This window comes from Anoplophora glabripennis, unplaced genomic scaffold (assembly GCF_000390285.2).
Source record: "Anoplophora glabripennis isolate ALB-LARVAE unplaced genomic scaffold, Agla_2.0 scaffold21, whole genome shotgun sequence".
Taxonomy (NCBI): Eukaryota; Metazoa; Arthropoda; class Insecta; order Coleoptera; family Cerambycidae; genus Anoplophora; species Anoplophora glabripennis.
This window is the reverse complement of record NW_019416454.1, coordinates 1,412,158-1,426,776: the sequence shown is the minus strand read 5'-3', so window position 1 is coordinate 1,426,776 and position 14,619 is coordinate 1,412,158. Positions and strand designations below refer to the sequence as shown.

General features: G+C 31.9%; 1 protein-coding gene across 2 annotated transcripts in view; it reads left to right on the top strand.

Annotated features, from left to right (window-relative positions):
• The first annotated feature begins 149 nt into the window (after positions 1-149).
• Positions 150-14,619, top strand: part of LOC108906211 (myeloid leukemia factor) — a 28,438-nt gene continuing 13,968 nt past the window's right edge. Inside the window, exons 1-3 of one of the 2 annotated variants that reach the window (XM_018709426.1) lie at positions 150-323; positions 441-1,061; positions 7,338-7,448. In XM_018709426.1, coding sequence (XP_018564942.1) covers positions 271-323; positions 441-1,061; positions 7,338-7,448 — 785 coding nt within the window. In that variant the 5' untranslated portion in view covers positions 150-270. The remainder of the gene's footprint in view (positions 324-440; positions 1,062-7,337; positions 7,449-14,619) is intronic. The other variant, XM_018709433.1, reaches the window with a different exon arrangement.

The following is a 14,619-nucleotide window of genomic DNA, read 5'->3' as shown; positions in this document are numbered from 1 at the left end:
TATTAGCACGATATTGGTTGAATGATATATACTCAGTGTAGATTATGATGTTCTACTTTTGGAACGCATTCATTAAACGATTCGATGTCGTAACGTTTGCCACAACCGATTATTGACATTTTGCGATTGCGCTTTGGATCAATCGACAACCGAGAAGACGAGAAGGACCTCTGGATCTGGCAAACGGAGATAAAAAAAACGTTGTGAGGACTTGGTGCACACTTGTTTCTTTGTGATTCTTCAATTTTTAAAGTGTCGGGTTTACAAAACATGTCAGTTTTTGGCTCTTTAATGGGCGACATGGAGGACGATCCGATTTTTGGGTAAGCAAAACTGGTTTCAGTCATCTAAATTCGCGCATACTTACTTTCTAAACAATAAACGAAAACAGACGGCCATGCTGTTTTTCTAGAAATTAATGATTTATATTAAATTTCCAGGTCTCACATGCGACATATGCGTCAAATGAGCAACATGATGAATTCTTTATTTTCTGACCCTTTCGGTATGATGGGAGGCTCTATGTATGGGGATTTCGAGAATAGAGCCCTGACCCACCATCGCCACAACTCACTAATGTCCCCTTTTTCTATGCCGTTGATGCCAAATTTTAATAGACTTTTAAGTGGTTCTCTGGACTCCATGGCTAACGCTGGAAATTACAGTAGCTCGAGCACCGTTATAAGTATGACTTCTGGTCCTGATGGCCGTCCCCAAGTGTACAAAGCCACATCTAGCACTAGAGTGGCACCAGGCGGTATAAAAGAAACCCAAAAGACCGTTACAGATACTGTTACAGGCACTAAGAAAATGTCTATCGGTCATCACATTGGAGATCGAGCTCATATAATCGAAAAAGAGCAGAACATGCACACAGGGGACAGAGAAGAACGAGAGGACTTGATAAACATCGAGGATGATGAGAAAGAGGAATTTAATTACGAATGGGAGTCCAAAACACGTTCTCGCTCGGAGATACCCAGAATTTCAGCTGGATCCGCTAGAAATAGACATTCGTACGGGGGTCACTCTACAGTGCCGGCCATTACAGCAGGTTCAAGGTAGGCTATTTTCGAGATTTTATATGTTTATTCTATTAGAATATAATCTTTAATTATGAGTAATGTTATGGTAACTCTTTCCTATTTGTTTGTATAACGGTTTTGAGGTAATCATCCTATCGTCAGGGTACTATTTTTGTATAAATTTCAAATCAGTGTTGATTGTCGGTTATCAGTGCACAATGTTTTTTTTTAAAGCAACGATCAATTCGGTGAGGCTTTTAGAGTAGTACTTGATATAAACAGATAATTTGCTATTAATTAAATTTATCTGCTTATTCTATTTTTAAAAGTGTAATGTGGTAAGAGTTGAATATGTATCAAATTCATTTACATTAAGTCCCGTTTTATTAACGTATATCTTTACTTCTAACATTTTAAATTATGTTTCTAAAGGAGATCGTCATTTAATATGTAACTTTTACTCACAAAAAATTAATATTCATTATTGTAATATTATGCTTGGGAGGAGGTATTATTTACGAGTAAGAGGGGTATTTAATTTATTTAATGAGAAATTAATGAAATAGTGAAGATGATAAAATAACATGGCTTAACAATAAATCATTAAACAATTTTATATTTGATATAAAGGACTGATTTACAAAAAAAAATGCTGCTTTGTGTGATTATTCATATTCTTATGTTGCCCAATATGTTGTAAATAATTCAAATTGTAATAATTGGTAAATTGCAGAAAATTACTTGATGGAATATTTTTTTTTAAAAATAGATGTTATTCATTTGTGACTAACTTATAATGTACAATTATATTCATTTGCATGTTTTAGTGTTATGAGCTTTATTAGTCGTATAAATTTTTCTAGGAACTAGTACTTCGATCTTCGTTTTTATATTTTATGAGAATATTTTGTGTGTTTTTAAGAGAACAGGATTTAAAACATTGTTACAGGGTACAGGCACAAATCGGATATGCTTTTATTACATCAAATTCTATTGTCAAATAAACATAAAATGACAAAACTTTAAGTTACACTTTAGTTTATGATATAATTTATATTTAGATGTCATTTTTGTAAACATTGTGCACTGAAATTACAAATTACAAAAAATTATTTTCTCGAATTAACTAGTAAAAATATTTGTAATTTAAAATTTTCATTCTTACTCAGAATTCTATGTTAAAACATCAAAGTCCTTAATTCAAAAGTGTTTGTGTAGTGATTGGGAGACAGTTTAAATTATTTTAAGAAACGTTTGTAAAGTAAATACACAGAGTTAAATGTTAAAATATCATATATGCACTACGTGTTGTTTTTCTCCATTAACAGTGAAAAAGATGCGCTGTTTGCTTACGAACTTATTTTTACTTTACATAATATTCACATTTCAGCAGCAGTTTCAAAATATTTAGCACACTATCCAAACTCTTTGCTTTTTTTAGGTCCAGTAAAAATGATTTTATGTGACTGTAAATGATCTATAAAAATTGTTGGAATGAGACTTTCTAATCCTAATATTTATCTTTGTAAATATAGCCGAGTTTACGTTACAAATTTTTTTATACTGTATATATCTTGAAAGCTTCTTAAATTAAACTGCCCAGCAGTATCAAGTAAATGAAAGGGAACGTTATACTTACTGACATTTTAAATATTCTGTCATTTTATTTGATTAATTTATAAAATTTGTTATATTTATTCGTTAGCTTCTGTGTCCGTTAATCAGAGTTTACGTCTGCTATATCGAAAATGTCCGAAAATGTTTTCAGTGGGGAGTAATAACCTCAGTGGGTGTAACACTTGAATTAAAATTTAAACCGCGATATGTAATTGATAGAACTGCCTTCCAAATATGTTCACTCGTATGGTTTTTTTAATATGTACCCATGTTTTATGCATGATGAGTCAAGTTTTTTATTTGTAATTCGTAAATAATTTATTATTCTCGGTAAGGTGATAATTCGCAATTCCTATAAAGAGTATGCCTTTTTATATTGAAGCCCAAAGAGCGGAAATATAAGGAAAAGTTAGTAAACATTCAATTATACTTTTCTGCTACTTTTAAATCGGAGGTTTTTCATTACTCAGGAGAGATGTGGTATATACCTACGATTCTGGAAACTAAGAAACCTGGAAATATTAGATATTTTCTTTAATTTTCATTCAAATTTTTAAAAATTATATTCAGTCTTTATTTATGAGATGTTGTTACTGGATGTCATGAATTTTTTTATTGTAATTTTAGGAAAAAAAAATGGTAATATTTCTATTTGTCTGAATACCAAATAAGCGCTGTTTAAACATACTGGTTGATTAATTTCGGAGAAAGCGGAATTACCTATTTTAATTGAAACTAGTTAACTAACTAAAATTGAAAATAATTCTAGATTTTTGTAGAAAACATGGTAATTATTAGCCAAAGCCTAATCGTTACCATCCGTTTTATTTTAATAGAATTTAAATTGCTGCTTTGAAATAACGCCTGTATTAAAAAAATGTGAGACTGTCAGTTTTTAATTATTCAAATTTTGGTACATTTATTTTTAACTTTGGCTGCTTATTTATACATATTTTTTAGTCTATATTTGTCAATATTGCAAGTTAATATTTTTTCCCAGACAAAAATACCTCGTATTTTTAAAACGGATGTTTTAAATTTTAGCTTATTATATTATCTAGGTATACAGGGTGATTCACAAATGGTGACCAAAATTGAAACCTATTCTTTGGTGAATTTATAAATTTCTTTTTCAAGAATATTTTTAATTTTTTTAAATATGTAATTTAAAAATTGGTAAAATAAAATAATTTGAAATTGGGTACATGTATTTTTGTAAACATTGTCCAAAATCTGAGAGCTTTTCTCCTAATATTTACATGCTTCAGTGGCAGAGCTACAGGGTATCGGTGGCATATTTTTTTAAATAAAATAGTACGCCATTGCTTTACGGTAACAACCATGATATTTTCGGATTAATCTTTCTATTTTCTACAAATTACTACTCTCTTTGTTGTTGTTTTTCAAAAAAAAGCCTAATTTTCGAGTAAATCTTAAAAAACCAACTGAAAACACTTTTACTTAAATCACATGACAAGCACTAATCATTCGATTATTTATTCGAATAAAGAAATTAATTAGGCATCATTTAAATGATTTTATTTGAGTAAATGCTAAAAAATACCTCCATTTCCACGAACACAGGCCCAACATCTTTTTAGCAACGAAAATGTAATTTGTACGAAATTTATTGTTGATTGAATCTGATGAAAAGCATTATTTATTCTCTCTTCTAACTGCTAAATGTCAAAGTTGCTATTGCAGCCCACTATGTAATTTTTTCAAAAAGCATATGTGAATATCGAAGTGTGTTCTCAGTTCGTTTTTTAAGTTTTACTCGAAAATCAGGCTTTTTTCAAAAAACATAAGAGAGTAGTAATCTGTAGAAAATTGAAAGGCAAATCCGAAAATATCATGGTTGGTACCGTAAAGCGTACTATTTTATTTAGAAAAATGTGCCACCGATACCCTGTATCTTCCGCCACTGGTGCATGTAAATGTCAGGAAAAGCCCTCAGATTTTAGACAATGTTTACATAAATACATGTGCCCAATTTCAAATTATTTTACTTACCAATTTTACATACATTTTTTAAAAAATTAAAAATATTTTTTTGAAAAAACAATAGATCAGTTAATATTTGAAATGAACCACACTGCATATTCATTTTTTCAAAATTCTAATGCCCCGAAGTGGAGCACTTATTTGTCAATAAAGGATCCATTTCTGTAATTTCAGTGTTTAAAATGAGATCACCTGGTGTACTGGTATAACTAAAAAATAAGTAAACAAATAAAAATGACAATGTGCCTGCCTCGTTGTTCCTTAGTGACAGATAATGCATCCAGGTATTTGTATTGTCAAATATAACTCGAACTCATATTTTTTTTCTGGCTACGTTTGATATTTAAAGTTCAAGCATCTCATTACTTTTTGGCAGACGTGTTCCAACATATGTATATACAGGGTAGCCCATCGAAAACGTACCGCAAGGCATTACAGGGTAGTAATGAACTTTTCGACAAAATCCAAAAACAGGTAAAGTTTGCTTCTGAGGGGGACAACTTTTGGCGCAAAAAGCATAGCAAAATCTTCAACCTAAGTGGGGGTGCCATCCCCCAAATTTTTTTAAATGGCAATGGGGATCAAGTGGGGGGTCATTAGAAAGGGCTTTTAATTCTCTATACATCGATTCTTACTTTTTGAAAATCGATCCATTATTTTAGAAAATATGCAGCTTTGAAAATACGAACAATATTTTTGACGAGAAATGCGAAAATCGATTTAATTTTACTTCAAAACTTACGGTATTAGCTTGGTAAATTCCTTCAAAAGAATTCTTTTTTTTTTTCTGATTTGCGAATTCTTTAGCCTGATTTTGGTGAGCAAAAAATTGTCCGCTTTTTGTTTCGTATTTAGATAGGCCACAAGAAGTTGCTAGATAACTGTCTTGTGACTTGTAGTTGAAGAGTACCAATACTGCCGAGTCTTTTAAATTGATTAATTATGGTGTACTCAATTCCAGAAAGAGTAGAAATTATTGAGCTTTTTTTCAAAAACAATGAATGCGGAAATCGGGTCGCCGAACTGTTCAACCAACGGCATCCTGAGAAACATGCGTCTGGAAAAATTGTTCGCGAATTGGTGGCCAAATTTCGCGAAACTGGCTCCGTTCATAACAAAAAGAGGCAGGTTGAAAATCCGGTACTAAATGAACCTACGGAAATAGCGGTATTGGGGCAAGTGGCAATGGATAGTACGCTGAGTACAATGCAATTGGCTACTGCGACAGGAGTGAGTCGTACAAGTGTCCAACGAATATTAAAAAAATACAAATTCCATCCTTATAAGATTCGGCTAGTGCAAGAGCTAAATGAAGACGATTTTGATCGTCGTTTGCAATTTTGCGAAATAATGACTGAACGAGCGATAAACGATAATTTCCTCTTTAATGTGTGTTTTTCGGACGAGTGTACGTTCTTCTTGAATGGTTTAGTGAATCGCCATAATTGTCGTTACTGGGCTGATACCAATCCAAGGATTTTCCATGAGACACACTCCCAACACCCCCAGAAGTTGAATGTATGGGCAGGTATTTTTGGAAATTCCATTGTAGGTCCTTTTTTCCTTCCTGGAAATTTGACAGGCGATATGTACTTGGATTTACTACAAAATGTCATCGACCCAGCTCTAACAAATATCATAGAGGACGACCCTGCTTACAATGAACACGAACTGATTTTCCAGCAAGACGGAGCTCCTCCACATTACTCGCTCAATGTGCGCAATTACCTAAATGAGACGTTTCCAGGACGCTGGATAGGACGAAGAGGTGCAATTGAGTGGCCCCCTCGGTCACCCGACTTAAATCCTTTAGATTTCTTTCTCTGGGGGCACATTAAAAGCAAAGTTTACAGCACTCCACCTGATACCTTGGAAGATCTGCGAGGACGAATCATTAATGTATGTCGCGAAGTAACACCGCAAGTGCTCCAGAATGTTCGACAACGGTTTGAAGACAACCTGTATCATTGTATGCAAGTTGGCGGACAACATTTTCAGCATTTACTTGACTAATACCGTAAGTTTTGAAGTAAAATTAAATCGATTTTCGCATTTCTCGTCAAAAATATTGTTCGTATTTTCAAAGCTGCATATTTTCTAAAATAATGAATCGATTTTCAAAAAGTAAGAATCGATGTATAGAGAATTAAAAGCCCTTTCTAATGACCCCCCACTTGACCCCCATTCCCATTTGAAAAAATTTAGGGGATAGCACCCCCACTTAGGGGGTTGAAGATTTTGGTATGCTTTTTGAGCCAAAAGTTGTCCCCCTCGGAAACAAATTTGACCTGTTTTTGGATTTTGCCGAAAAGTTCTTTACTACCCTGTAATGCCTTGCGGTACGTTTTCGATGGGCTACCCTGTATGTTATCTATATGTTCTCTACTAAGTGTTTTTCTGAGATATTAATTGAACAGAAATATGGAATTTATTCTTTGTCATTGCAGAGTAGGTATATTGTATAATTCATAAGACATTTTAAAGACACTATTTCTACAAATAACAAAAATTATATCTACTAATTAATTATTTATTGAAAATATTTGCATATCGAACCTAGTTTACTGGACCTAAGCTGTAGTGCTGTATCTCTTAGACTTTCACAACTTTATTTTGCACCTCTTATTCTCCACCTGAATTTGCCGGCCCTTGTGCTAAATGTTGTTCTCGTTGTTGTTTGTGCATGTGTAGTACTCGGCGGCATAGGGACAGAACCACCCCCCCCACTATCCCCCAGGTGTCCGGCCGTAGAAGTATTAGGTCGCCGAAATTAGCATTGCCGTCCACGACGAGTCCATCGAGGTAGGCATCACGATGAGTATTTTTTTTTTCATTTCCAATTTTTGAATAGAACTGAGTGCTGTCCGTAGCCCATAAGTCGACGTTTCGTTTCTTATCGCCTTCCTCAGAGCAGACGCTACGACGCATCAGATACTAGGCGTTGATGAGCGGATGTTGTTGACAAAGTCTGTAATACTGATGCTGAAGAAGACAATATTAACGAAACTTTTGTTTTTCGTATGTAAATTTTACACAGGGTGCCTCGATATATAGGTGATAAGGCCATTAACATGAGTGAAAACTAAATAAAGTTCAAGTATTTGATAAGAGTTCTGTTGTAATGACTAGCTTTCTCAAAATTATAAACGCTAAACTTTTTCCTGATTTTTTTAGTTGCCAATTTTTGGAACATATTAGCTATTTTTGTTTCAAAATTTAATAACGTGATGTTACTCAACACCTCTGAAAGTCCTCTCATATCAATTTCCTTTTTTAATTATCGAATATTATTAATTTTGCAAGAAAAAATTTAAATAATTGTTTGTGCATGATCGTATATTCATTTTTTTTGACATGCGGTAATCCAGAAAAAAAATGCATTTTTAAGACATAAATATGAGAATTACGATGCGATCCGTAAGCTAGTGTGCCGTGAAGAAAAATTACGCAAAAAATTTTGAAAAACTAGAGTTTTTTTCAAAATTTTCAATTTTTCAAACCTACAAACATTGATACTTTTCGCAATATTCGCAAAGTAGTCGTCGATTTTCCAAAACAGCAGCAAGTCATTTTTTTGCACTTTTTAAAATGAATACCAAGTACAAAAAAAATAAAATTCAAACGTACCAATATGCTCTTGAAGAAGATTCTTTTCTTCAAAGTACACAAACATGGTACTCGTACTAACTGGTCTTTGAGGCATGATAATATATCAAAAATTTTTACAAACCTTAGGAGAAAGAAAGCAAGAAATCACAAAGTTGACATACACGGAACCATAACCAAACTTTTCTTGAATGATATATTGTTGGGAGGCTAAATTGCTTACATGAAATTATCTTTAACGCGCATGCTCAGCAAAAATCATATAATTTTAACTTATTAATTACTGTAAAAGTCAATATTGTTCTATAAATTTAAATATATAAATTCTATAATTCTTTTAGTTTGTCACTTGAGGTTTGAAACTTTAAATATTTCTAATATTGCCAGAATATCGCGATATTTAAGGTCATGAAATTGTTTTGGTACTTATGTCCTAAGTACATAAAGTCGAAAATCGATCTAGGAAAAAAGTGAGAAATTCTTCATGACCATGTGCACTAGGGGGTTGCCTATTATTTGGCGTGTGTGACGTCACTACTAAAAAGGTCTTACAGTCTTTTCGAAGTCAGTTGAACATATATAAAAACGCCTAGCAATAAAATTTAATGAGTCAGGCGTCCATAAAAAAGTTTTCTGCTAAAGGTAAAAAATTATAATAATTTGTATATAATATGTAGAAAATTTCTATTATATTACATTTGGCCAAGAACATATTTTAATTATTTATGTCCTCAAACAATTTTATTACATTGATGGAAAATTTCGTTTTGTTCCTTTTCAAAAGGCTTTCAAAATGCCATGTTGTAATAATATTAGTAAACAAAATATCCCTTCTATTTTTCCCTTTCGCAATTGTAATATGAATGATTAATAGGTGCCTAAAATAAATTAAAATTACCCGAATCGCACCAAATTCCGCATTGCTGCACACTGCACTGCTAGGCGATTTGTCAAACAATTGTCAATAGCTGAGATTTATTACCCAGTCGCCCAGTTCGGATGTATGTGTACGCCGTTTGCCTGCGCGCACATTCTTCAGCTGGGCGTATACATTTCTATGACCTCCACGTTTAGTTCGACCAGACCTGTATATGGGTATGGATAAATAAATCTGGGAACAAGTTTTTCAAATACATCAATGCTGAGTTGCTGCGTCAGCGACCGAACCTGGTACATACTGCCAACCTCTTGGTTCTTCAGTTGAGATCGGAAAGACTATACTAAAAGTACGATTTCTTGTTTATAAAATGCCGGCCGTAATAAAAGACAATTGAATTTCATGTATTTCTTACTTGGGTATTATGTTAATGATGTAATACCTAACGATCAAAGTAATAACTTAACACAAGACACCAATGACACCATTGATCTTTTGGAATTTTGACGCTAAGTTTTTGGAATAGAATTTTGGCTTGCACGTATTTTTTTTTATTAAACACTGCCATATCGTATTTTGATATAATTCCCTTACAGATTATTAATAAAAAAACATACTTCTACATTTTGTTAAATTAAATTATTATTATCTCATTTATACATTTACGAATTAATAAATGGACATTCCTAGATTTAGTAATTAAGGTTATGTAATATTTTTTCCGTCAGTTAGAAATTAGAATTCTGTATGTTCTCTGTGTTAATGGTTTGTACATCAATAAATCGGGACACCCCGTATAAATTCACATGCGCTTTTCAAAATATTAACACTATTTTTGGTCACAATTGTCAATCTGACAGAAAACTATATCTGCTTTTATTTTTTAGAACCTGATTAATTTCGACGATTTGAAAAGGCATAGTTTGTTTCATTTGTCGAAGAAAAATTTCGTGTTCAGTTTTTTTTTAAATTTTCAACTTATACGGGGTGTTTTTGGGGCCCAAACATTACAAATCTTCTGATTGTTGCACTGGTTTATTTGTTTTGAAGGTAACCAAAAATATGATTTAAATTAAAAGTCCACAGGATATTAATAACGTTTGTTAAAATTAACATATTTTAAAACACCCTGTATAAGAATTTGGAAGAATATTTTTTATATTCAATCTAGAGGTTTGTTAAATTGAACACTAAAATGTAGAGTTTAGCTTGATTATATAGATGGTACCTAGGTGTTAAGTTTAAAAACATTTGTTAGTCAAAAATAATTCTAAAGAATTTGAAAAATGCAACTATTTGAAACTGTTCGCAAATTTTCCCGAGGCACGTCATCTTTCGGAAATAGGTGACCTTCCTAACCTCCCATCAATTTAGACACTTCTCGAACCAACCAAATTAAAATAAATAACAATGTATTCCATTTTTTACGCGTCGTAGCCATTTTAAAGTAGGTCGTTGAACCGTTTCGTTTTACATATATCGATTCCGCCGCTCTAACAGATTCATATCGCCATTATATACCACATTAGTAGACTAACTTAAAAATTTTCCCTCCGACCAGCACCATTGTAATTCAAATTCCATTCACCTTTACGTTTGCGTCATACAACAAAAAAATAATATGTGTAAACGTTTGTCATCTTCTAAGAGTAGTCCATGGTCGCCAAGCAGTCCAATATACAGGGTGTTAAGTTAAACACGTGTTGCCACCTTACAATTTTTTTAATTACGATTTTCCCGTTTATTATAGGCTGCGTTTTTCTTAAAAGTTATAGTGTTGTTAATCTTCAGGGAAGAAATAATGTTTATAATTACAGGGTGATTGACATAACCCGCTAGCAGAGATTTTTCGATTCTGTTAAAGCCAGTTGAAAGAGCTCCTAGGTGGTTCGAATAAAGACCTTAAGTTGATTTTATTCCAGCGAATTGTAGATGTGTCTGAAGTCCTACACATCTTTGGATTTTTTATTTTCCCTCTCCACACTCTTTTCACATCAATTTTAAATATTCTTGAAAACCATAATAATCCTTAAAGATCAAGAATTAATTAAGTTACTGTTTCAAGCTACAGGGTGATTCTGTCATAATGTCATTAATTTTAAAGGAAGATAGGGAAAAATGAGTAGAATACGAATACAATATTAAAAAAAATTAAAATGCTTATTTAGGATGAAAAAAAATTTTTGAAATCATTTTTTGAACGCCTTTTCGGACCGCGCGTGATCGCTGACCCACAAAGGTTTATCGAGAGTGAATCTTGACATGCCGTAGTATTCGGTCATTAACATAGCTTTTAATGCGTTTTTAATCCGTAATGAACGACAACGAATAAACAGCATTTTACCTAGACGCATGAATGAATAAGATATTTTTTACATTTTTAATATTAACTAGTATTATTTAGTTATTAATAAAAACAATTGTGTAAGGATAATAATTGTTTTCCAATGTTAAGTTACTACAATTTAGTATTTTCGCTTTTTGAAACACTTCAAAATTCAAGAATACTGAGAATATCAGTTGTTTCGCTTCAACGTTCAAACGTTCTATTAGTCCGTCAGCGCGTTCCCTGTTACGAAGTAGTACGGCGAATTAACGGGAGTTAAAATTTTTTTTTTCGATTTTTTGACTAATAGGCTTTCTGAATACGTGGTTTAAATTAACCCATTAGGACATTATGACTGAATGACCCTGTATAACACTGACCAAAATGTTTATGCAGTTTATTAAATTAGCGATCATAAATATTCAGTGGAAATATCGTTTCAGTTGTGTAATAATAATGATTTTAAGTCTGATCTAAACATTTTAGTTTTATTGTTTGGAAAATTAACTTGCTTTATTTTTAGCCTTTATAATTATGAATTTCGAATGAATTTATGAAATTTATTTATAAAGCAATTAGGTAGGGTAGTATGAAATAACCACTATGCAAAAAATCTTTTGATTTCAACGACATTTTGGAAAATTCTGTTTGATATATTATTCGGCGTCATCGAGCTCTATCTACTGGCTTTTTCAGAATAAAAAAATGTTTCCTTAATCATGTTACCGAACCTTGGAGTTTTATGTGAATCACTTTGTATACAGGGTGATTTCACTTTAAATACAGAAACTGCAGCAATATATTAATTGCCAGAAAAAAATAATTAAAGTATGTTTTATAAACTTTTTTCTGGGGGACGTGATACAGGGTGTTAAAGTTTACAAAAAAAGTTAATATTGCATCAATAAAAGGTCTAATTAAGTGAATACGCTGTAGTAAATTTCATTCAATTCCATCAGCGCATTTTGAAGATATTTTATTTTCTTTTTGTAAACTTTATTTTCTTTTTCTTCATCTCCTTTCCTTTATTTTCTTTCTCTTCATTTCCTTTTCTTTATTTTTTTTTATTTCATTCTTTATTTCTTTTCTTTCTTTTCTTCTTTTTCTATTCTTTTATTTCTCTTCTTTATTTCTTTTTCTTTTCTTTATTTTCTTTTTGTAAACTTTAACATCCTATATCTCGAATACCGCGTGCTTCAGAAATAAGGTTTATAGAACAAACTCTATTTATTTTTTGACAATTAATCTGTTTCTGCATTTAAAGTGAAGTCACCTTGTGAAAAGCAACTATTTTTAAGGAAAATAATTTGTAGCCTGAACACAATTCGGTTCGGGCGCCTTACTGTAACATGTATTCCAACATTTTCTTTGTAATTTGAAAGCAATAATAACAATGGCGAAGTAAATTCCAAATTTTTTACTGGATGTGCGGGGTGTTACAAATAAAATTAATGAAATTTTCGGTAAGCGGCAACTGTAGTATCGTTACAAATTGGGCTGCTCGGTGACCATTCAGAATTTCTTCTCCGCATCTTCACCGCTTAGAATGTGCTAAATCGCTTGTGTTACTGTGAAGATTCCTATTCATTGGGCTGGTGTCTCATTGCAGGTTGTTAAAGCGGCACTATTAGGTTTCCAAAATTAGAAAAGATAAGTAAGTCCTCCAAAACTTCGTCCGAACTAAACGTCCAAGTAAGTAGCCCACTGTTACACGATGGAATTGGAAACCTTCCCTTCACCTCGAAATAGCAGTTAGATGTGTATGTAGCGAGAACTTTCTGTAAAGTAACGATGCACTTGTTCTCTAATTATTGTAAAACTCAAAACACTAAAACGTCTTCAGTAGTTCGATTAACATTTCACGACAGTTTAGAACCGTTTCTAATTGCACTTAAAAAAAGAAACAAAAGTTTTTCTTTAAATTTTGTATTGTTAACAATCAATTTGAAAATTAATTATACCAGAGGTTCCAAAAGTAGATACCTACGCTATTGTTATTTTTTTCTATGGCAGATGCCGGAGAAAACCAATTCCTTCGCCTCAAGAGCAAAAACTTCGAGCTTACTAAAGTTACAATATAAACTCGGCAAAAAAATTAATGGAACAGAAAAGTTTCCACATTTTTTTTTAATGATTTTTGAAAGGTATCTTCGTAAATAATGGTCCTATCGAGAAAAAAAAGAAACATTTTGAAGCTTGAAAATTGTAGTTTTGAAGTCTTGAGATGAACAATTTTTTTGAGCATCATTCTCGGAGCAATGAAAAGAAATAATGCAAGGCAAAAACTTTACATTTTTTTTAAATCTGCACATGGGCTTCAATTTTGAAAAAAAAAACATTTTTCATAATTAAAAAATTTTTTTTGCGTCCTTTTGTTATACTATTTTACATTGAATATTTCAAATGTCGATAATAAAATTTTTTACAAATTTAAGTTTTGCAAAAATTTGTTTTTTTTTTTCAAAATTTTGTTTTTTTTTTCGCTATTTGATGAGTATTTAACGCGAAATTGTGAGAAAAATAATGCAAAACAAATTTGTTTCATCTTATAGGCCAGTCATTATAACTTTTTTTTCGGGAAAAAAATATTAGAAGTTTCTCTGCGGAATATTGTTCGGAAACCTATTATAAGCAAAATATCAAAAAAATCAACTCGAGACTAGTTGGGAAACTTTATTTAAACAATGGTAAAGTTATTTAAAAGTGGTTTTTTAACTCACGTAAAATTCATAGCGAAAAAAGTTTAATAATAAACGTATCGAGAGGATTCTTTTTTTAATTTGGGGTAGCTCGAAAATTCATGAGTATTGAAGTTATTGTTTTAACGAAATTAACATTATTTCAACCCGAAACTTAGAAACAATTTAATAAATATTAACATTTTTTCAAAGCCATTTTTAAACAAATTAAATTTGAAAAATTAAATTCTCAGTAAATGTATATGTCAATACAACTATTTAGGTACAAAAGCAACTAATGATCAAAACTCTACAACGCCTGTGAGCTTGGGAAAAATGAATTGAAATCAGCATCTTCTTAGATAACAAATTCCGCCAACGCCAAACTAATGAAGCTTTCGGGCTGAAATTTTTACCACTTATTAAGGGTGTAAAAAGCCTCAAAAATCCTGAATTACAAGTGTCTGCGATGAAAATTGCATTAAT